Source organism: Macrotis lagotis, chromosome 6 (assembly GCF_037893015.1).
Source record: "Macrotis lagotis isolate mMagLag1 chromosome 6, bilby.v1.9.chrom.fasta, whole genome shotgun sequence".
In the NCBI taxonomy this organism is placed as follows: Eukaryota; Metazoa; Chordata; class Mammalia; order Peramelemorphia; family Peramelidae; genus Macrotis; species Macrotis lagotis.
This window is the reverse complement of record NC_133663.1, coordinates 161,451,846-161,477,371: the sequence shown is the minus strand read 5'-3', so window position 1 is coordinate 161,477,371 and position 25,526 is coordinate 161,451,846. Positions and strand designations below refer to the sequence as shown.

Below are 25,526 nucleotides of genomic sequence, written 5' to 3'. Positions count from 1 at the left end.
GGCTCACCCCAGATGCTGAAAGGATGCTATTGTCATGCTGGCTCCATCACCCACTTATACAGCTCTAATTCTGGCTTTTGCTTGTGGATGATGGCCGTACTGAGTAATCATGGAAGAGACATCTTATCTACCCTTCTATCCCTATCAAATATTCAATAGAACTACAAGGATTATGGTTAGTCAAAATGATTTCTTCTCTTCCCTCAGCACATGACACACACCTATGCCTTCACTAACTATTCAGTGAAATCATATTGATTGACCAATTTTTGTATCCTCCAACCCAAAGGAGTTATGATGAAGGGTGGTTCAAGAAAGTTGGTTGCCTTCCAAACTTTTATCTTTGATAACCATTTTTTTTTTTTTGCAATTCACTTTGCAGATCCTACTTGAGTTCATGTCATTCTTCTGATAGGAAACGTTCAGCTTCATCTTTCATGACACCCACATCCTTCTATGTAATTGATGACATGACAGAAAACATGACAGAAATTCCCTCCCATAATCCAATGGGTTTTCAATTAAATGTCTAATTTTATTCATATCATTTGTAAAAGGTCAAGAAGAGTGAGAAACATCTGAGGAGCTTCCATCAATCCAATTTGATATATCATGGTCTCGTGTGTTAAATGTTATCACAAGTTTATTCCTACAACCAAATGTTTAAGAATGAAGAAAAATGTATTAGATTGAAGATATTTGAGACACCATTAAGTCCTTGTCTCACTGAAAGTCTGGAATAATTATTCCATATCCAACACATGGTAGCCAGTGTATGGTGTTATTCATAGAACAACTTGAAGACAATGACCTTGTACACATGCTAGCTGCCTTATCAAGTTCCAAACCAAAACCTTACAGTTCTATTGTCATAGCAGAATTTCAGTCAAACTTACAGTTCTATTGTCATAGAAGAATTTCAGTCCTATGGGCAGTGCTATACCAAGGAAGATATGTGTTTCCATTTTCCTTGGAAAATACACACATTAGTTTAATAAATATGCTTCATTAATAAGTTTAGAAAATGGAAAACATCACTTTTCTCATAATTTATTTTCAGTTCCATTTTTAGTTTTTAGGAGACAAAAATAGTGTCTACTTGTGAGAGATCACAAATAATCCTTTTAAAATGGCTATACCCAGTCACTTAACAGACTTTATTTTTAGAAAAGGATGATCAGGAACTTCGTATGTCCTATGTCTAGGATGGTGGTCACATAAGACTAATGCAGCAATGATTGCCTTTTCCTTGTGTTCTAAGATACATCCAGAGTCAGGCCATTCATAATCAAAAGGTGAAGGAGAGCCCACATGTTTTATCCTTTAGCATAAATTCAACACAGAAGTGGATGACTTTTTCTTCTTTTTTGACCAAGCACGTGCAATATTTTTCCCCTCTGGTCCTTACTTTCTTGATTCCTATAAGTAATCATATAATACTGTTAAAAAGATATTGTGAAAAAAGACTGTTTTCTACAGAACTCTCAAGCTTGGTTTTTACATTCATGCCACTGCAGGCTCTGGCTTGTCATGGCATTTCTTCTACTGTGCAGCTCAAAAGGAGGAGGCAAAAACAGAATTCTTGGTTCCCCATCTTGGTGCAGGTCTTTCAGAGCAGTTTGTTTAGGGGTGCCATCTACCCTATTTAATATCATTGATGAAAAAATGTCAAAGAAAAAAACCACAAAAATCACTCCTTCAGCTGGTTAACAGCTAAGGGGGGAAAAAAGACAAAGGTAGGGTAGATGCACAAAGCAGGTCTCATAATACTCAGAAATCATGGCTCATTTTTTATCACTCCCTTAAGATGATTCACTAAAATACCACCACTGTCCATGGTCCTCCTACCCCTATGGGAGGAGAAATAGAAGATGTCACCATCGGACTACTTGACTGTTATAGTCCTCTGTGACAGTTGTCTCATCCTCCTTCTGCCACCTATGAGCCCGATGCTCCTTAAGCAGCCTTCGCTCTTCCCGTCTCTTCTGCCTATCCCTCTGGTGTTCCTGCTGTTTGGTGTGATGGTAGCGTTGTAGGAAAAGGTCTTTTGCATACTCATAAAGTTGCATATCCAGGAAGTTCAGCTCCTCGATATGCTTGCGAGCCCCTTCATTGATCTCCACATTAGAGGCCCGTGTGATGTTGAATTGTGTGAAGGGGGAGATGAACTTGAGATTGAATGTCCTCTCAAAAAGGAACTGAGTTTTCCGCTGAAATTCTGTAAGCCCAAAGAAAGCCATGTTCTTCAGGTTGTTCTTAGCACTCTGTAGCAGGATGGTGTTCCTCTCACTCTCATTCATGAAAGTCAAGTTGTAGCATCCCACCAGACTAAGGTCTGCCAGCATTCGGACCTGGCGGTTGTTGGCTAGGTTATAGCCACAATCCATAAACTCCCTCAAGCTGACACCAGACCAATCATCTCCCGGGTAGCAAGTAGGCAACTCATCTGGAGTTGGACTTCTCCCATCACACATGTGAAGAGATGTCTTCCAAGTGGCCCCTCTCTGGACATGTTTCCATTCACTCAGGTAACGGGATACTGGATCCCTCAGCATTGTGATATAATAGAAATTCCTAGAATAAATTGCAAAAGAAAATTAAGAGTTGTAACAATACTTACATCAATAATAAATAGCACTTAGAAAGAACTTTAAAGTTTGTGAGGTACTCTATGTTATTTCATTTAGTTCCTACACCCCTGTAATTTAGACATTATTACTATACTCATTGACTGTTGTTTGTCCTTTATTCTCAAAGAAAATCATCACATCAGAGAGGTGATGCCATGACAAGTTCATGAATTGGATTTGAATGAGGGGGCTGCTGTGCAAAGTCACCAGTCTCACTTTCTCCTCCAGAGCCATCTGGGTCCAGTAACCAGATATGACCCTGGATGTGAGGCAATCAGGGTTAAGTGCCTTGCCCAAGGTCATACAGCTAGGAAGTGTCTGAGGATGAATTCAACCTCCCATCTTCCTGACTCCAAGGCCAGTGCTCTATCCACTTTGCTATGAGGAAAATGAGAAAGGTTAAGTGACTACCCAGATCTACACAACTAATAAGTATGGGAAGCAGTATTCAAATTGTAGACTTCCTGGAGCTAAGTCCAGAATTTTATCCATTCTTTACCTAGCTATAATAGGTTTTTGTACTTTTACCATTTTCTAGACTGAATCTTGAGTCAAATAAGCATTGATCATAGAATGTTATGGCTGTAAGGGAATGCTAATGATTGTCCAAACAAGAGATTCACAAATTGTGATCAACTTAAAAAAAAATTTTAATAACTGTATTTCAATTTCAATTTATTTCCTTTTTCAATTCTATGCATTTTATTTTCCGCATTTATAAATATTATTCTAAGAAAAATCTATGGATTTCACCAGCCTGCTAAAGGGATTCATGACACATGCACAAGATAATATGAAACTCTATCTAGACCAAAAACAAAGAAAAAGAAAGGACTATATGGAGAAAAAAAAGTCTTTTATTGATCAGTTTTGATGAATTGGGATTGCAGATGTCTCTGCTATCATTTCAAGAGGCATAGAAAATCATCCACTTCAGGAATTCCCCTTCTCCTTTTCTTCCCTTCTTCCCTCTCTGGTCCAGCACCAGGCAGCTTACCTATTTAAGACACTTAAATAAGTGTGAGGTTCAAACTATTTTTTTTTCTGGGGAGATAAAGAGACCAAACGACCTTAAATATATCTTAACAATGCCAATCCCAAGGTCTTCCATCTATTCTTCCTTTATGTCCTCCAGACAAATAGCTTTCTTATCTGACCCACAGTTACATCAAAACACTCCTGGGCCTTGCCATCTATACAATGGTCAAACATTTATTTTTTAATGTATTACCTCACAAAATTAGTTTGTGAGGCAGAGACTGCCTTGTTTTTTCTCTCTCTCTATTCTACTCTATTCTAAGCCCCAGGGTTTAGCATGTTTGGCATATATAGCAAGTGTTTAATTAATGTACTTTAAAAACATCATTCATTCTTAAATCCTGTGAAATGGCACAAAGATCTGAGAGAAGTGAGCAGTGCTCTGAATGTATACAAGGAAACCCTCTACTAAAAATGAAGCTATATTGCAATCCTATAGGAAAACACTTTTCAAAATTTGGATCTCAGAATCCCTTTATTCTCTTAAACATTTTCAATGATCCCCCCAAAACCTTTTTTTATAAGGTGTGTTATATCTATTGATTCTTATTTGTATTAGAAATATAAACACACCAGTATGAAAACAGCCTTAACCTCCTGGACTCACTGCAAGTACACCCAGATCCTTGCTTTAAGAATCATTGCTTGGGGCAGTAGATAGAGCACTCTCCCTAGAATCAGGAGGACCTGTGTTCAATGCACTCCTCAGATATTTGATACTTAAAATCCTGGGCAAGTCACTTAACCCTGATTGCCCCCCTCACACACACACAAACACACACATACACACACACACATACACACACACATGCACGCAGGCACATATATACAAACCATCACTATAGCATCCAGTTTAGGTCATCAAGGCTATTTCACATCATACTATGGATCTTAATTGTCAATGCCAGTCCAGTAAGGAAGATAGATAGCTCAGATAGCTTTTCAAATCCTTTGGAATACATTAAAAAATCCTTCAGAATATTAATATTTCTAACATTCTGGAAATTTATACTTCACTGAAAAATGAAGTCACATTTCCAACTTGAAGAGATAAGATGGAGGGGAGAAGGACAGAAAGATATCCAGCATCCTTGTTCTGTTTCATTTCTTCCCTAAACATCCTTTGTTCTTTATTGCTTAAAGAGGATAAAGGGAAAATCACTTTTGAATTTGTGCCTAACTTGATACAAAAGCACATGAATATACAGAGAAAGTAGTGGGAAAAATACAAGAGTTTCATGGTAGGATTTCTAAGATACTTAGTTTTTGAGAGGTAAAGTTTATTTCCCTTTTAACCAGTATCACATAAAACATGTACAAGCTAAAGGGGAGAAGAGACTTCTTAAAGTCATACAGTACAGATCTAAAGAAACACATTCACTTTATTTTAAATCAGAAAGGAAAGTCTATTTACCCTTAGGAGACTCCAGAGGCTACATTTGCTAGCTCCTGTTTAAACATTACACAACAATAACCACTATGTTAAGAATAACAATTCCATCAGCAGAAGGGAATTTCCCAAAAGTTCAGTGGAGATTAGAGTCTTAACATGGAGCATACTGGGCTTTGAATTATGGGGGCAACATGAAATGAGGCATACTTCTTTCCTGAGGAAACTGTTTCCCTTGATTTAGACCCCCTATCAGCCTGACCTGTCAAATAGTGAAATTGTCCTGAGGCTGGCCAAGTAACCTAACATTGAAATACCATCTCCTGGACTCTGCCTTCCCATCATCTGACTTACATGGGAAGAAAGGTCAGATTTCCCCTTTACTCTCCAAGACTGCATTTTCAGAAAATTTTCCATCAATAACACTATTCCATATTTTGTGCACATATATTTTTGCACTTTAATTGTAGATCTGCTCAAGATAGCTAAGAAACATTGATAGTTGATGGTGTCCATTTTGTTTACTTTTTTGTTTTGCTTCTGCAGCAAAATATGTTTGTATAGATAGCAATATACCTGTCAGTCTTATTTTGATCCTGAACTTGTACAGTTTATGAGTTTGCTACATAGTGTGGGCTGATTGTGTTTTATTATCCTGTACATGTAGTGAGAAGGCAGTCAAGAAGTTACTGAATAAGAAAAACAATAATGATTACAGGAATAACAATAAAGCACTGAATGATGTGAATGAAGCCTTGCTCCTAAGTATCCAAAGTCAATTAGATCCTTGAGCCAGGCAAATGACATCATACAGGAAAACTCAATTTTCTCTGTTAACTGATCAAAACATGAATTATACAAGTGGACAAATAATCTTTTGACTGTGAAAGGATAGGTCAGCCCTATTAGATTATTTTAATCTTAGGATCCAGATTAAACACTCATGGCAGCTCAAAGGCTTAAGGATGAGGATTGCAGAGGTTTAGCTGGTACCTGATTGGAATATGAAGAAAATGTTTTTGTCTACTTGTTAGAAGGGGTTGCAGAATTCCCCCTGCCTGTTTTCCCTTTCTAATAGCCAAGTTTAGTCCTGAAAATCTACTTAATCTCCACATCTGACTGAAATTGACCAAGGTTAACCTCTTCTCTTGCTCAAAAATTTTGCTGTTGAGGATTTTATTCAATAATAACTAATCTAATCAAAAGGTGGTTATCTGTGAAAAAGTCTAAAATGCCTCAGGGTTCTGTCAGCTAGATAGGCAATGGATCAATTCATAATTTAAATGAACACTGACATGGGGGGTATAAAAGTGGACAGTTGGGCCATTCACACTTGGCACTAGATGACAGAAGACATTTAAAAATTTCTTTTGCTAGCCTTAATCTTATTTTTTTAAATGATCCCGCATAGCAGTCAAAATAGAAAGGAATTTGGACACATTAAAATAAGCCAAAAGGTCTTTCAGAGCCCAACTCTTATTAAAACAGAGTCAGAATGTGAAGTTGAATTTCCTTCTTCTAATCATTTCCCCATTTACAAATAAAGAATATCAAATGGATCCAAGAAAAAAAGTAATAATTAATTATTTACTTGTTTAAATGTTAATTAAAATTGTTCTTACATTATGTTTTTTTGATATTGAGGAATACTATTTTTAGAATCTAGAAAGCCACACCTTAGAAGAAAGAAGGATAAAGTATCTGAGGAATGAATCATCAGGAAAAAAAAATAAAACCAAGCCTATGAAAGTGGATGGACATGGAATGCTTAGAGCTCAGTTCAGGAGATGCCATTATCTAAGCTTCTTTCAGTAAAATCACACTAGCCCACATAATAGAAGTAGGGAGAGAGTGGGAGATCCATTAACATTTAGGGACTTTGTGGAGAAACAGTTGGTGTGTGGTTTTTGTAGAGACTGACCCTAGGAGTCAGAGAATGACAGTGTCAACTAATACCTGTGTGTTAGTGGTAAAGGCAAGTCTTCATTCTTTCCTAGACCAATCAGTAACAAAATGATTAGCATTACCATTTTATAAAAACTCTTGAGAGGGTTGAGGTGTGGAATGGGAGATCTAGGGGGCAGCTAAGTAGCACAGTGGATAAAGCACTGGCCTTGGAGTCAGGAGTACCTAGGTTCAAATCCAGTCTCAAACACTTAATAATTACCTAGCTGTGTGGCCTTCGGCAAGCCACTTAACACCATTTGCCTTTCAAAAATCTAAAAAAAAAAGAATGGGAGATCTACCTTTAATACGTGCCTACCGACACATTCTTTAACCACATTTGATGATACCTACAATATTACACCTAATCAATGACTTTTAAGTAATATAATGAATAGATCTTCATATAACTCAAACATAAAGCTGTGAAACTCCATTATAACAATGCCCAGCAGAACATCAATTTATGGCAATGTTCTTAAGGAATTAGTTGTGCTACCTCCACCCCCCTCCTGCCATTTCAATTTCTCTAGTTGTCCTATAAAAGTAGCTAACTGTTAGCAGTATATATTTGCGTTAAGATTTGAACAAGGTCACTTTCCTATACATTTGTCAATTCTTTGGATTTCTAATTTGGTTTATTCTGCTTTTCATACACACACACACATACACACACACACACACACACACACACACACATATATAAATTCTCTCTTCCTTGTTCTCTCTCTATGAAAAATCATATATATATATATATATATATATATATATATACATGTCATATGCATATGAATTTGAAGTCAAGACCTGTGTTTTATTCTGATTCTTTCATGAAACAGTATGGTATAGTAGAAAGAGAACTAGTGCTGGAGACAAAGCACCAGGATTTAAATTTCAATCCTGAACCTTACTGTGCATAGACCAGGCAAGTCATTTAACCCCTTTGGACCTCAGTTCCTTCATTGCTGAAATGGATATAATTATGTTATTTATTTTATGCATGATGTAGGGAAAATACTTTTATACATCAATATATTAGCAGTTTTTATTCCCCCCCCCCAGATTTGTGCTTTCATTGGCAATTTTTGCTATATAGGGGAATAGAGAATAGCCTAGATCAATGACTGGTTCAATAGCCTATCTGGAGTGATGGTGTCACCTGAAATATTCATCAAGTATCTTTATTTTATATTTAAAATATATTTTATATTTATTGACATTATTGAAAGTTAATAAAGAGTAGTTACTAAAACATTGTATCTAGAAATAAGTCCAAATCCCTCCTCAGACACTCACTAAATCTGCTATCCTGGTAAAAGTCAATAAAACTGTTCATTAACTGACCCAGCAATTTCAATTCTAGAAATCCAGAAGAAATTATAAACCCAGGAGAAATTATATCCAGAAGAAATTATTGAAAAAGGGAAAAGTCCTACATGTTCCAAAATACTCATAGCAGCTCTTTTTGTAGTGACAAAGAATTGGAAATTGAGGGGATGTCCATCAATTGGGGAATGGCTAAACAAGTTATGGTACATGAATACTATGGAATATTATTGTTCTTTAAGAAACCATAAATGGTCAGACTCTAAAGAAGCATGTAATGAATTAAGGATCTGATGCCGAGTGAAGGGAGCAGAGCCAAGAGAATAATGTACATGATAACACCATTGTGAGATGATCAACCTTGATGGAAACAGTTCCTCTCAGCAGTACAGAGAGCAAGGACAACCATATTAGACTGGCTATCCCCCAGAGAAAGAAAAACAAAACAGAGAAAAACCCTTCAGAATCTGATGAATTCTTTATAAAAATTATCTATGTATCGCTTTCTCTTAATCCTAATTCCTCATACCAAAAATGACTGTAAACATATTTATCACAAATATGTATGTAAATGTTGACCTGACTGTTCATCACTGAGGGGAGAGGGGTGGGAATATATAAAAATATAGATATGCATATGGTTTAATATTGAAAAAAACTTTCACAACATGTATTTGGAAAAGTAAAATATCAATTAAAAAAAGAATACTTAAGAGAAAGAAAAAAAATTACTGGACTTCAGGGTCCTCATTTTATTGTAAAACAACAATTAAAAAGACAGAAAAAAGAAAAATTCCTTTTTTTATTAAATTGTGTTAGGTGCTTTTATAATTAGCTGGAATAGGTTGTTGGTAAACAGAGTTAATCTTGATCTTAAAGAATGTGTGTGGCTTTCTGCCCATTTTCACATCACTTTTTTGAATGTTTAAAGAAACCAGAGTGAAGATACATATACTATTTTGATACTTCAGTTATATTGGGTTAATGTGCATGCAAATGAAATAAATAAATATGATTAAATAGGAGGTAGAAAAAAATTCCCTCTAATTAGTAAGGTGAAATTAGTGAAAATAGACTTCTTTTATAGCATATGAATTAGATTTGCTTTTCTACTGTTACATAGTAGAAAGTATCCTGTGAATTCATTGATTATGAAATGTACATTTTTATTGGAGACTCTGGGGTGCCAGACCTGTCCTTAATGGTAGGGAATGGAATCAAGGAAAGAATTTCTGCTTTCTGTTATATACTGTCTATATATTTTTTTCTTACTATAAAACTTTTGACGAAGAGGGAATAGCCCCAATAGAAAGGCATGACTTATGATTCAGTGATTTGAGACTCAGAATGGGAAGTGGCAGGTAATCACTTAGATATTGAGGTCAAGATGTAGTTGTCATTATTGCCCTACAAATGAACAAGATAGCAAGACAGTCCAGAGAAATTTCATGGGAGAATCGTCAGATGCTATTTGTTTGGAACAGAAAAGAGAAATAACCTAAAACTGAGACTACTGAAAGGAAATCATGGTGTGTCTTTAATTCTATATGAATGCATGGTCCAAAAGAAGGGGTGTTTAAGAAGTCAGTCTTAGGGAATTGGATAAAGAAGTTAATACCATAACTGAGTTTAGAAGTGGGGAAATAATCTCTTTTAACTCCTTTTTTACCCTCTTCCAGCTAGATTGCAAAGTCCATGAGGGCAGGAAGGGTGGCATACCTAAACTTTGTTAACTTCCCAGGTTCTAGAATAGTGTGACACATATGATAGGGGTTGCACCAACATGTTTTCACTATTGTAGACTTAAGAACTAGGACAAACCCACAAACGTATCAGACTGAATTTATTAACTAGAAACAAAACAAGGAGATCATGTCAGGCGATACTTAAATTCAAGTTATTTACTCAAAGGTCAAATATAGAGACTGAACTTTAAATACTTTAGTTCCCTCATGAGAAGTTGGGACTCATTGGAAAAGGTCTTGATGCTTGGAAAGATTAGAGGCAAAAAAGAAAAGGGGACAGCAGAAAATGAGATGGATGGATAGTACCATGGAAACAAGAAACATGAATTTGGATGGACTTTGAGATATATTGAAAGACTGAAGAGGATGATGTGCTATGGCCCATAGGGTCATGAAGAGTTAGATAAGACTAAGTGACTGAACAACAATGTAAGCCCAGAATTAAATATAAATACTCTAGCTGTAGTTTGACCAGGGCTGAGTAAAAACTAAGAATAAAAGTAAAGACCTCCTTATTCCTTGAAACAATGCTTTTCTAAATGTACTCCAAGATCATATTAGCTTTCTTGGCTGCTGAAATCCACTTAAACCCCTAGATTTCTTTCAGACTAACTGCAGTCTAGCCATGCCTCACCTTTCTTGTACTTGTGAATCTGATTTTTTTAAAACATGTTTATAACTTTACACATATCACTTCTTAGTTTTATCTGATGAGATTTAGCACAATATACCAGTCAGCCAAGATTTTTTGAAACCTGACACTGTCCTTCTGTAAAGGCACACTTCCTCTCAGATTTATGCCATGTATACATTTTGAAATAATTAATCTATGCTTTTATTTAAAATATTGATGAAAAAAATTTAGAAGCAAAGATCTTAGAATCATAAAATTATATCTGAAAGAGACCACCTAGCCCAATCTCTTTATTGCATAGAGGAAACAACTAAGATTCAGAGAGGTCAAGTGACAAGCAGTTACTGTGGAGAAGAGACAGTTTAGAATGTGGTTCCTCTGAATCTAAATTGGACATTCTTTACACTGTATAAGACTGCCTTTAGATACATGGTATACTCCATTAAAGACCTGTTTCCAGGTTGACTAAAGAACCATTAATGACTACTCTGGGTCTCCATTTAAGCATTTTCATATCCATTGCACTTTATGACCCAGCTCTTGTCTTTCCATTTTTTTAATAAGAATATTTTGACTTTATTAAATATTTTGTTAAAATCTATATAAATAATATCTATTGCATTTTTCAATCTCCCTATTTAGTCATTTTGTCACTAAAAATATTGTTTAATCATTTCATTATCTGCCAGTCAAAGGTATCCCTGTTATTATAGCCAACATTTATGCATAGCTTTAAGATTAATCCAGTGTTTTATACATGTTATATTTTATAGACTTACCCCTTCAACTCTGGTTAGGACAAACTGGTTTTAGGACATATAAGAGATGGTTTGAAATCTTAATCCACATCACAATTCTGATGAGTACATACAGCTGTTATTATTATTCCAATTTTTCTGAGAGATGAATGGAATGGGATGCTCCCCCACTATTTGACATTCTTTGGAGCATGTAGCAGCTATCATTTTATTATTCTGGAATCATACCTGGCACCATCATAGGAAAACTTTTGATGCCAGTTTCCAGGCATGTAAGACTCTTTTCTGAGAGCCTGGCTGCTAATCCAGAGAAGCTGGGGACTCAAGAGACCTTTGAAAAGAGGGTAGAGTTGCTGGCTGGCTTCCCCTTGGTTACAGCTCTCAAAGGCCACGAGATCTCTGGCTAACTGCCTAAGGATATAGCCAGCTAGGTTATGCATCGACTCCAACCGCCACTACAGTGGGTGGGCAGATCTCCAGACCTTTCAAGCTCACAAGGCCACCTGCTCAAAAGAAGGGAATGTAAACGATGCAGGACAGCCAGAGAGCTCCTGGCACTAGCTACCCTTGCACTAACATGGGAGTGAAATCACCTTGACTCCAGTTTTGGAAAAAGGCTCACTCTCCTCAGGAGACTTCCTCTCCACTGGAGATCTTGCTGTCTCAAGAGCAAAGTAGACAACAAATGAGAACCATTTCTTGGTTTTAAAAACCCCTAGTTTGGGGGGCAGTTAGGTGGTGCAATGGATAGCGCACCAGCCCTGGAGTCAGGAAGACCTGAGTTTAAATCCAGCTCCGACACTTAATGATTACCTAGCTGTTTGACCTTGGGCAAGTCATTTAACCCCATTGCCTTAAATAAAAATGAAAAAAATAAAAATTTCTAATCTTCAGATTTCTCTATAGATTTCTCTACATGTAAACTGCATATGTACCAAAGCTAGTGAAGGGGAGAGAAAATAAAGTACCATTTTTACTAGTTAACTACCAGAGATAGGATTTCAAACCTATATGATTATAATCCTATGTCCAGTGTTTCCCCTTAATCTGTGGCAAACAGAGAACATGGGAACATGCTCCAAGGAATGACAATGAGGAAATGGGAGAAGGGTTGGGGACAAAAGGAAACCAATTATATTATAAATACCAGCAGTGGTGTTTGAGCTGAGATTTCTCCAATCATCATATCCAATATTTTTCTAGGTTATTATTTTGTCTCTCTGTATAAAATTATTCCATTCTATTCAAGAAATATTACTTAAAAACAAAAAGACTAATGTTATTGTTAGTTTCTCCTAGAGAACACACTAAATCAGTTTTTTAGTTTAAATAAAACACTTATTTTTGGCATTATGAAATCTACTTGGAGGCATTGAGAGAGCTCCTAAGATAAAAATATCATAGATTTCAACCTATGAGAAATCTTAGGGATCATTTAGCCCAATGCCCCCATGTTAAAGCTGACGAAAATGAGATCCCAAATTGTGATCCTATGGGATACAGGACTCTCAAAAAAATGCTTACTTTAAATAATAATATTTATAGTCATATGATATTTCTACAACAGCTTCATAAAATTCTCATTCCTTAAAAAATTTCTGGGAATGTATTATAGATATAATTACCATCATTTTACATGGGGAAAACTGAAATTCATAGAAGTAACTTGGCAGTGGTCACTTAGCTAAACAGTACAAAAAATAGGATTCAAACATCAGATCTCTCTTGCCTTCCAATCCAATTCTGTTCCCTCTATGCCATATCATCTCCCCTTGTACCTTATAAAATACAGAAATGACCCAGGATTAGGAATTAATATAGTCTGGATCTCAAATGTGATTTATTTGGTTTTTTGGGAGGGTTTTTTTAATTTTGATTTGGGTTTTTTGCATTTTCTTTACATTCTGTAGGTCTTTATCTCTATCCTTTGGTACTCTAAAATTTCACAAAGATGCTCACATCATTTCAGGCTCAGATGTATAAACCTTCCAAGAGGGACCAGAGAATTTTGCCTGCAAGCAGCCAAGAGTATGTTTGTATTCAAAATTATGGAGGGGCATTTGGGAATTCCAGAACAAGGGTGCCCTTCCACATTTTCATCCTGATCCTCACCTCTGCACTGCAGAATTGTCACTTGGCCAATGCTTAGAATAAAACTAATTTCCTTCTTCCTGTACCATATAGCTAAACATTCTTCTCTGTATTCTAGCTTCCACACTGCACTGTAACTGATAGCATTACTGCACTTAGAACTGCAATAATTAAACTGTACTTTGACATAGTGATGAAGAGACATTTTATTCAAGTCTTGAAAATAAATTAAAGGCTTTAAGAATGATGTTCCAAATCAATGGGAAATCGGGAGCCACAATTACCTAAGCCTTAGAAAAAGGGACTTTCAGAGAATTACAATTTTTGTGGGGTTGTGTAGTTGGTTCCCAGTCTTTTGATGGAAAAGTGGAGAAATACATCTCATCTAGCAGAAGGAAAAAATATAGCCAAATTTCCTATTATCTTTTCTCATCTCACACCAGGGATTCTAGTCTTTTGGTTTACAGATTTTGAACTTGTTAAGTGTGGAGTTATATGGAGTCCTGCCAAATAGGTAAAAGTGAAAGGTGATTGGGACAGTTTGAAGATGCTTAATGAGTCTAGTGACTCCATTATTCTTTTCCATTAGTCAAAGATCAGATTGACTTAAAGGAAGAATAATTTGGTTGAGATGATTCATTTATTTTCCTAAAATACTGAAAGCATAAAATGGGAGAAGGATGACCATCCATGAATCAAGGGGCATAGTTTACCATCCTGTAAGTAAAGGGAAGAAAAGAATTGTAGTAGCTTCTAGCTATAACCCTCATTCATCTAGGAATGACTTAGGATACACTCATGCTATTCATTGATGCCCCACAATTTACGATTCCTTTAAGAATAGCCTTCTTTTAGGTAGATTATTTTTTCTGTTTATTGAACTGATTAAAACTAATATCTATGTGAGACTTTTTGAAGCCAGTTTCTGCTTGTCAATGTTATGCCTAAATTTAAAAAAATACTTTCTTATCAGAGAGCCAGAGGCTCAGCACTTGGTGCCACTTGTCAGAGAAGCAGCCCTTTGAGAGGCATTGTATAGAGTCTATATTGAGTCAAACATTAAGGCTTATGGATGACATTAGTCATTTCTCAGATAATGGTAATTTCAAGACTCATATTTTCTTGCAGGGTGAAATATTTTTGTCAATAAAAATCATGGAGTTGAATTATAGTAACATTAAATATTTGAGAATTAGGCTCAATATAATACCATGATTTTCACTGGATTGTTGCAGTTGCCTTTTCTTTTCCCAAGTGCTGTTGCAAAAATAAATATAAGGAAATATGCATCTAGAAGGTTGTTTTTGTTCTCTTGCTGAGAACCATTGGTCCCACTACAGTCTCAGATGTGCTTGGAAGGGGACTTCTCATGCATTATTCAGGATCTTCAGTGATTATTTGTTTCAGAGGCACTGAGCACTACAAGGGATCTCTGGGATTTAGGCAAGAGGGCAATCTCACTGTACTCCACAAACCTTTCACAGATATAACCAGGGATCCAGGAGGAGGTCAGTGATCCTGAGAAAAGTCTGATACCTAGACTCAGGCACAGCCCTAATCTCAGCCTGGGATAAAGAACTATTGGAGATATGCTAAGTATGCTAAGGAGACCATATTACCAGATCATCTATTTCCAAAAGTTTTCCCTTTGGAACTGATTTTGCACGTTCTGCATGAAAGGTTCATGGAATAACAAAGGTGGGAATTATGTGGGAAAGTAGGGGATTACACAAAACAAGTTTTAGAGTGGTCAGCTTGGAAATGGAATAAAGCAAAACCTGATATTGGATACCAAAACAAATGTATTGCTGCTGACATCTATATATGATTGCTTTGATAGAGTCCCTGTTGAATAATATCTGGATAAGACAAAAAAGGGCATTTGAAGGCAGATTTTATTATTTGTTTACAGCAGAGGATTCAGTTCTTCCATTATTTGTGTCTTTGAGTCTTCTAGCAAGATGGAATAACTAGACTGTTTTCAGAACATGAAACAAATGCAAATCCAGGAAGAAATAATACAATTAGCACCTATGGGGTGCTGTGCAATCTCAGAACTGTCATTTTGTGGCTCTGATACTATGGTAATGAGCACTGGACAAGGAGTCAGAAGAATTAGGATCAAATACTTAGTACCCAAAGCGATGTCAGAGCTCAACTAACTCCTTTAACAGATGAAAGAACTCTGTTCTAGTCAACAAGTACATAATAATCACCCATCATGTGCAAAGCATTGTGCTAAATACTAAGGACACACAAAAATGAGAAAACAAAACAAAATGAAAATAGTCTCTGCTCTCAGTGCCCAGGCTAATCGGGGGAGACATGAAAACACACATGTATAAATGAGCTTTACATATATAGAGAATAAATTGGAGATAATTCTATAGGAAAGACACCTGCATAACAAGGAAATGGAAAGGACTTCTTACACAAGAGAGGGATTTTAGCTGGCCTCTAATGGAAACTAGGCAGCTAGTTGGCAGAGTGAATGGAGAACCCTGCCTGCACTAAGGAAGACCTGGACTCAAGAGTCCATAGATATTTCCTGTGTGACCCTGGACAAGTCACTTAACCCTGTTTACCTCAGTTTCCTTTATCTTTGCCAAGAAAACCCAAAATGTGGTCATGGAGAGTCAGACACAACTGAATAACATCAAAAAGGAAGCCAGGAAGGCAATTGAGATGAAAATGGAGAAAGTAATGAAGTTTAGTGATTTCTCCAAAGTCACACAGGTAGCTGTATCAGAAGTTATTAATTAATTAACAGATACATAAACAACATAGGTTCTCTGACTCCAGTCATGATAATATAAGCATAATAAAATGAGCATAATAATAGGAAGCTGAATACAGATATTCTGCCTCCTATTATTATGCCCATTTTACAGATAAGAAAACTGAGTCCCAGAAAGGCTAATAATTATCAGATGAAGAAATGAAAACAGTCTCACCTCCAAAACCAACACTTTTTTCTACCAAATCACACACATAGTTTAGTATCCTCTATGGGCAATAGTATCTAGGTAGCTGCTAGCAGTAGTGAGCATAATGGGGTGGGGGTAAGAAGTACTTTCAGTTCATCTCAATCTCACAAAAAGATATTTCCAACCAATAGAGAATTTCCAAAGTCAGAATTCCTTAAATCTCAGAAAAAGAATACCTGATTCATGTTTAGAGAAAAAAAGGTGGAAATAGAAAAGGACTGGGGGGAAATTAATGTCCCCTTCCTTTATAGCATCTTGAACTAATCTAGAAGGATGCATAGTAAAAAGTGACAAATGAAAATATGGAAGCCAGAAAACTCATATGTCAGTGGTCAGTGTCAGAGCATACCCCTCTGTCAATATCTTCCTTTATTTTATCTTAGAAGAATAAAAACTTATTGATATCTTTTATTTGTTAAATTTCCAACCTCATTTTTTTGGTAGGAAAGAAGAAAAAAATTATGATTAATATATGGAAAAAAAAATTCTGTCAATACTGTTTCCTAACCATGGATCCCTCTCTCATCTCAACATTTGCACTCTTTACACATATGGGGGGAGGTGTCTTCTCATATTTTGTGGTCATTTATACTTGTTCTCTGCAATTTTATAGAATTAAGTTTTGATTGCTTTGTGATGGTTCTTTACATTTACATTGTTTTAGTCATTATACATATTGTTTTTCCCATTCTTATTACTTCACTTTTTATCCTTTCATTTAAGTCTTCCATTGCTTCTCTGTGTTTACTATATTTACGTTTTGTTATAATATAGTGATATTCCATTCCCTTCATATCACATCTTTTTTTTAGCAATGATGGGTATTTAATTTTTTCCTAATTCTTTGCTACTATAAAATATTTTGATGTTTATGTAGTTTTCTTTTTATAAATGACATCCTTGGGGATTCATTTAGTAGTAGAATCTCTAGGTATTTTCATCACTTATTCACACAAATTGCTTTTCAAAATGATTGTACTACTCACTACTTCACTAGCAATATTTGCTGATAGAATTAGATGATACAATAAGAAATAAAAATATGACAATTTATGGAAGTCTATATGCTCAAAACTTTGCTCTATGGATTTGCTTAGAAAACAGAAATGCCCATTTGTAATCATTTTTTTAAACTCTATTTCAGTTAATTCCTATTCCCCAGGGTATCTTTTCATGATCTCATTCTTTGAACTTCTAAGTGACTGAAAGTGCAATGATAGTGATTTATCCGTGGAAATTATAATTGTTTCAAAAAAATTTCTGAAGCAGAGATTTATTTTTCCCCCAAATGGTATTAGAATAAATAACAACTGTCTAGCAACTCTGAGTCTGACTGTTCTATTCCTGTTAGTTTCAGTAATGCTAACAACTAGATTGAGTATTTATATTTTGGCACTTGGGAAATATTGGTTTCTAGATCAGTTTGGTTTTTAAAGGACCAAATTAAAATAATTTTATTGTAATGTATCATAGAGAGACTGTGTCATTTAGTTGTTAGGGGTTTCCTTCTGCTGGTGTTATCACAAGTCTGACCTTATTTATTCATAAAATTTCAGTGCTGGAAGAACTCACAGAAGACATCCAATTCTACCTTTGTAATTTTTTATTAATGAGAAAACATTAAGATCAGGTTGATTAAATAACTTCCCTAAGGTTGTAAAACTGGTCAATGGCAGAACCAAGGTTAGAAATCAATTATCTGAAATCTCAGGTGTCAGTCTTCCATTGCCCCATTTGGTTTCAATGTAAGTGAAAACAATAATTTTGATTCTTGGATTGAACTTGAGTTAGCCTCACCATCAATGGGAGTACCTCTTCTACCACTGAAAATTGTAATCCATATATGCTTTTTACCTCTTTTCATTATTTTTTTATCCATGCCCGTGACTCTTGTCTGTGTCTTCCTATAAATTCTTTATAGAAAGTCTACTTCTGGGTATCTTCCTCTAGACTTCTTGACATTAGGTGAGTGACAATGTCACTTGTGGTACATATTTCTCTTCCTTGCTACATGATTGGTCCATCTCATTTTATAATGATGATGAAGATGGTAAATGATGATGATGATAATGATGATGAAAAATAACTGACATTTATAGAGCACTTTAAAATTTGCAAACTATTTGAGGCTCACAACAAATCTATGAGAGAGGTGTTATTATATTCCCATTTTCTAGATTAGGAAACAGAATAAGAGAAATAAGGTGTCTTACCTAAAGTCACACAACTAGTAAATGACTGAATCAAATTTTAACTCAGGTCTTCCTTACTCCAAATCCAATAGCCTATGCACCATCCTCAACTAGCTGCTTCTTTATACCTATATGTCCCTGATGATGTAGCTTATGTTGCTTCTTCTGTACAATTTTTTCCTAATTATATGCTGCAGCCTCCTCAAATCTGTCACACTCTACCTCTTTTTTTTTTTTTTTTTTACCATTTAGGCTATCCACAGTTTTACTTCTTCAGAAACCAATACTGCATTGAAAACTGGAGGGTGTGAGAAAAAATACTAATAAAAAAGAGAAGTCCATCTATCTTTCTAGGAATATCCTATGATTCAAGTGTTTTAATATTTTATATAATAAGCAACTTTTCTTAACTTTATTCCAACCCAAAGGCAGGTTTTTGTCTTGAATAGCTCTACAAACAGTAATACAGAGGGCATAGAAGGGCATGGGGTATGAAACAAGTACTACTGTTCAAGAGAAAGTGTTTTTTTTCTCTATTATGCCATCTCCTATAATACTCATTTTACAGTTACACAAAGATTCAATCACTTAATTATGTTCACACAATGATATTTGCCCTTCCTCTTCTCAAAGAAGACCTTGACATCAGGGAGGTGCTATCATGACAAGTATGTGAAGTGGATTTGAATGAGGGGTGCTGTGCTAAGTCTCCTCCAGAGCTATCTGGGTCCACTGTACAGATACAAATCAGGATGACTGAAGATGGCCCTTGATAGTAGGCAATCAAGGTTAAGTGATTTGCCCAAGGCCACACATCTAGTGAGCATAATGCCTCAGGTCTGAATTTGAACCCCTATCCTCCTGATTCTAAGACCAATACTCTATCCACTATGCCATTATGTTCACATAGCTAATAAATGTCAGAAGTAATTTGAATTTCTTGTGACTGAATTATCTCTCTTGCTTCCAAACACAACTATATTTCCACTACAACACATTAGCTGATCCTTTATCACAACATAGTGGAAGCTATTCTATTTTGCACATCTCTACCATCAATAAGCAGTACAGAGGAAATGATGGAAGTGACCTGAGTCATGGGGAAACAATAACTTAGTAATGGGGTGAGTTTAAACTATTAAAAAAAGTCAAAAAAAACTCCCACAAAGGCCCTTCTAAATTCTTGTGATTTCAAAATTAAGAAAACCAAAATTCCATTCCCTCCAACACAGGTAAAGCAAAGTTGAAACAGACACTGGCAATCAGCTTGAATCAATATGATCAAGTGAATCATCCTTGAACTACATATAGTTCTTGTGACTCCTGATGACTGGAAGGAAAAAAGCAGTAGTAGAATTTTAAAGAAAGAATATACTTGATATTGTTTGTGGTTAAACCTACTCTAGTCTACCAGAACTCTTCTGTACATTCAAAAGAATTACTTAAATAATCTCAGGAGACAGAGTTGAGTCAACTAAATTCATCATCTCCTTCCTCCTTACTTGATTGGATTTGTGAGTACAAGTATTTCATTTTGGAGAAGTAAAAAATACAGCAAGTGTTAAACTGCTCAGAACTATTGTGAATTAATTGTGAATTTTTTATGCCCATTTATACAAATAAATTTGTGAACATTGAGGATTTCTCAGTCTTCCTTGTTGAAATGTCTTTATACTTAAAAAGTCCTCTTCAGTTTGCAATTGGACTTTCTCTATCATGACCCAAAATTGATCCCATCATTCTGAAAACTCACTTCAACCCTGGAATTCAAATACCGGAAATATCCTCTACCTGTGTAGTTTTGCCTTCTTATTGGAAGGATCCTCCCAGACATTTGATTTAAGGAGGGTGACCAAGTCAATTATGTCTCATTCCCCATCAGATTATACTTTGGAGTTTTCCTTTGCAAGTCCTCAGTTAACTTTGTCCTCAGTTCTCCACCCTGCCCAGCTTCTCTCACTCTTTTAGAATATATATGCTCATTGAGGGCAGGGATAGTGTTTCTAGTTATTTTTTGTGTTCCTAGTGCTTAGTATAGTACCTAGAACTTATTAATTATTCAATAAATATTTGTTGATTGACTAATTTACAATGAATTCATTCTTTTGCACTTTAAAACTACTGTTCATGTGGAAAACATATTTTCTTTCTCCCCTTTTCCTTTCACCTATCAGACTAGGTCTATACTCCAGATTTCAAGTGTTGGTTTGCAGAAGTTCACTTTAACAATCTCTATAAATCTTGACAGGCAAAGAACAGTGAACTTCATCAAAATTATCCATTATATATTATTCTGCTTCCTTTGTATTGCATAGCCAAACTGATTTCTCTGTTCCTCACACATGATAATCTATTTCTCCTTTCCATTCCTTTGTTCTGGAAAATTCATTCCTTCCTCACCTCTGCCTTGTTGAATCCTTCCCTTTATTCATGAAACTGTACCTCATCTTTTCAAATGTCTTTTCCCTCCTTCCCTTTACTACTTGGGACATATTGATTTAATCAGAATGGTTTCTTCTGGTTTACTAATACGGGTGTCTTGTGTAAAATCAAACTACAGCTAGAGAGAATGAAATTTGAATAGAATTAAATTTTTATATTTGTAGAAATGTTGGATCTATCAGAAAATAATATATATATATGCATATTGGATATAAATGTATATACACATATAATTTTATATTTTGTAATGGGGTTAATTTTACTTTTTATTTTATTTTCCCAAAGATAGCAGCTCTATCTGAATTGTGACTCTATCCAAAAATACTAATATGTTTATATTTATATTCATTTACATTTTATAAGACAAACTTTTATTTCGTTTTATTATTAGGCTTCAAAGGTCTTTCCTCCCATTGGCCATACTTTTATTGCTCATACTCCTCTCTCTCTCTCTCTCTCTCTCTCTCTCTCTCTCTCTCTCTCTCTCTCTCTCTCTCTCCCCTGTCTCTGTTTCATTGTATGCTTTACTGTTGTTCTGTCAATGCACAACCATCTGGTGTATGTATCTCTGCTTAAGTTCGGATACTGCTTGAACTTTCTTCAGTTGAGGAACTCTGATTATTGCATGATGAATCTCTTTCTGAGCAAGTAGGTCTACTGTTATATGACACAGATGATGGATGAGAAGGTAGAGAAAATCCTGTTTCCCCTCCAAAAGATGAAGATCTGGGTTCTTTGCTATCGCTGGGTTTTGCTTGCACACACTCAATCCAAAACAGATTAGATAAGACAGAAGTGTTCATAATACATTAATGCTTTATCAACTTTGACTATATAACATCAATTGGGTTGAAGAATGGATGGATAGAGGGTGTGTGTCAAAATAACATTTTAAAACTTTTTATAAAAAAGAGATAGTTGTATAGACATAGATATAGATATCTATATTTATATCTATATCTATTTATATGGATATATATATATATATATATATATATATATATATATATACACAGTATATGGAGAGAGAGAGAGAGAGAGAGAGAGAGAGAGAGAGAGAGAGAGAGAGACAGACAGAGAGATATTCGGCCTCTATGTTTAAATAGCTGTTGACAGTCATTCAAGTACAAGGCTCCCTGGCAATTTGTACCTGCTCTAGTGAGACTGAAATACTAAATAACTGCTGTCTTCTCTATAGTTAGTAGAGAACCAAAGATCTTCTATTCCTCATCTCAGTCTGTGTGTAGTGTCAATAGCCTGTCAAGGAATACCCAATGAAAATTAGCTCTGAACCCTAACCCATCAGGAAAACCCTCTCTCTTTCTCAAGCTACATTTCTAATCTTGTATCTTACTTTTATCTTTCCTCCCTTTACTTGGGAGTTCACTCTTCTCACACATCCTTTTTCATCTTTGACCTCTGTCAATCTGAACTTGCTATATCCTTCAATGGATTGCCTTTAATGAATTCTGTCATCACTTCTGCTTTTTAGACTGCTTCACTTCTTTCAAAATTCAGTTCATTCATGATTTTCTATATATATGAAAACTTTTCTTATTCTTCCAGCTGCTAGTGCCAAGCACCTACATTATATTTCTCTGGCATAAATTTTGAATATTTTTATTTATAAATATGTTCATGATGAAATACAAGACATGGATGGCTTCATTTTTTTCCTCTATTCTAATGACTGACATAGGGTTTGGCACAGAGAAAGCATTTAAAATACTTCATTTACTGATTGATATTCAACTTGTTGTATTTCAGTGAATGTTAGTCTTTTGACTTTTGCATAAAAGATTTGACCTTCTCAACAATAAGCATGAAAGTTTGGAGACAGTATTCAGTCAGCATAGAACTGAGTTGACCCTAAACAGTATATAAGAAATAGAAAACAATGCATAATAAAACAATAAAACCTCTATCAAGTTGCAAGTACATCATATTCCTAAAGATTGATAGTGCCCTAGACAAAGAACTGAGCTAGACCTGGACTCATTCCACTAACAGCTTGGTCCTATCTGTCTTAATATAGGGCATTCCAACTACAGTTACTCAGTCTACCACAGACCTGGGTGATGGGACTAGTGACTGACCCCACCAAGTCCACTATAGCCATTATCACAATTTCTTCTGACTTAGACTTCAGTACCTCTCTGTCGTCTCACTTCCTATTACTGCTCCCTGTTAAATCTCTGAAAGTTAAGTGAGGGAGGGGCAGACCATAAAAGAATTCCAAATTCAAATTCACATTTGACATGTGAAATGCAATAAAGACATTCTTTTGGCATTACAAATATGACCAATAGCAATGAATATTTACTAATTGTCTCCTGTATGCAATGAATTCTACTGCCTCTATATTTTGTTGGATTTAATGTTTTTCTTTTAAACAGCTACCTAAGATGCTGTTGCAAATGTTGATTTATTGTGACATTTAGTCTTCTCAGAATATCAACTCAGTCTTCATATATATCCTTCTCACTTTTTCACTTGTTCTTCTGCTCATTCTATTTCTTCTAATCAAGAAAATAAACCTACTTTCATTCCCTTTAGACCCCTTTTCATTCTCCAAAGTTCAATGTTTCCTTCACACCTAGGATAGCCTTTAACTCCAGATTACTCCTCCTTCTCCTGTCTGAGAATTTCTCACGTATTAATTCTTAGCCCAACAAAGGAAGAATTCTCACTTCCAGGTGATGTTTTCTGATGTCAGTGTACCAAAAAAAATATAGTAAGTACTTAATGGGTACAGCATAACACAAAACATCGTCACTTTATCTATCTAACTTAAAATACAAATAGAAAAATATAAGACCTTATAAATTAGAACCAATACTAATTCAAGAAAATGGAATCCCACAAATCTCTAAGAAAACACTTTCCTAGAGAGGAGTATGTTGCTGGTACGTGCTCTTGTTCAGTTATTTCTTAGTTATGTTCAACTCTTCATGATACCATTTGTTTTATAGTTTCTTTGGTTTGCTTTATTGGCATAGATATTGGAGTAGTTTGCCATGTTCTTCTTCAGTTCATTTTACAGATGAAAAAACTGAGGCAAACATGGTTAAGTGAATTGACCAGGGTCACACAGCTAGTAAGTGTCTGAGATTAGGTGAGTCTCATTTCGGATTTTCTTGGCAAAGATACTAGAATGGTTTGCTATTTCCTTCTCTAACTCATTTTTGATAGGAGGAACTTACATCAGAGTTAACTGCCTTGCCCTGGGCCACACAGCTAATCCTCCTGTGTCTAGGATCAGTGGTTCTATTCACTGAGCCACCTTGCACCTATGATATTTTATATCATTGTGGGGCTAGATAATAAAATACACATTTAACTATTCTGCTAAGTACTGGAGAAACTACAAAAGAGGATTAGATAAGTTGTCATGAGAATCCCCAAGATGGAAAAATGACCAACATATTGTATTAGAAAGAGCAATCAATATGGAGTCAGAAAGGCAATGTAGCCCAGGGGAAAGAAGTACCTTTGTCACAAATCTTCTAGATGACTTTGGCAAAGTCATCTTAACCTTTCTGTTTCTCAGTTCTCTCATCTGTAAAATGAAGAAGTTAGACCAGATGGCGACAAAGATTCCTTCTTGTTTTAAATCCATGATTAAATGACCTGTGTTTACATGACTTTGCTACCTAAGTGAAATTCAGTAAATCACTTTGTTGTTTTGGACCTCAGTTCCTTCCCTGTGAGTAGACTCATTATATAGTCTCTAAATTCTTATTTGCTTTAGAGTCTATGATTCTTTAAGTTTTAGAATGGCATAAATTCTGGACTGGACCTGACTCAGGCCAATGTCTTGGTAGTTTAGGTTCAGCAATGGAACAAAATGAGACTCTCTTACTTCATTCATCAGGTAACAACAACAAGAAAAATCATTACTTAGACCATAGCAGAAGGATATGGGTATTGAGGACACACTGATTTGAGTTAATTTAGTAACATTTCCTTTTCTGAATTATTAATTATAATCTACCAACCAATGATAAGAGTGTCCCTAGAGTGTTGTCAGTGACGATGTGAGGTTTCATTACCTTTTAAGGAGAAACTAGCCTAACTTGAATGAAAGGAGGTGGATTGCTTTTTACTATATCATGGTTGATTCCTTTGACATCAAATGACAATAAATAAAGATGTTAAACTCAAAAAGACCTAAGGTCCTTTCTTCTTCATAATCCATGTTGCAGGTATGCAATAGGTAAGAACTTCCAAGGTAATATTGCTGGCTTGCAGACTTTTCTATACAGATGAACATTCTAGTAATGGTTGTTCAGTATCAGAGTTATTTCAGTCTTTTCCCATCATACCTGCAAGGATTAGAACTGCTCTTA

The 25,526-nt window shown here is 35.5% G+C and overlaps 1 protein-coding gene across 1 annotated transcript in view; it reads right to left on the bottom strand.

Moving 5' to 3' along the window:
* Window positions 1–1,137: 1,137 nt before the first annotated feature.
* HS6ST3 (heparan sulfate 6-O-sulfotransferase 3) overlaps window positions 1,138–25,526 on the bottom strand; it is an 806,180-nt gene continuing 781,791 nt past the window's right edge. The window contains exon 2 of the mRNA XM_074191917.1: window positions 1,138–2,574. Coding sequence (XP_074048018.1) covers window positions 1,875–2,574 — 700 coding nt within the window. The 3' untranslated portion in view covers window positions 1,138–1,874. The remainder of the gene's footprint in view (window positions 2,575–25,526) is intronic.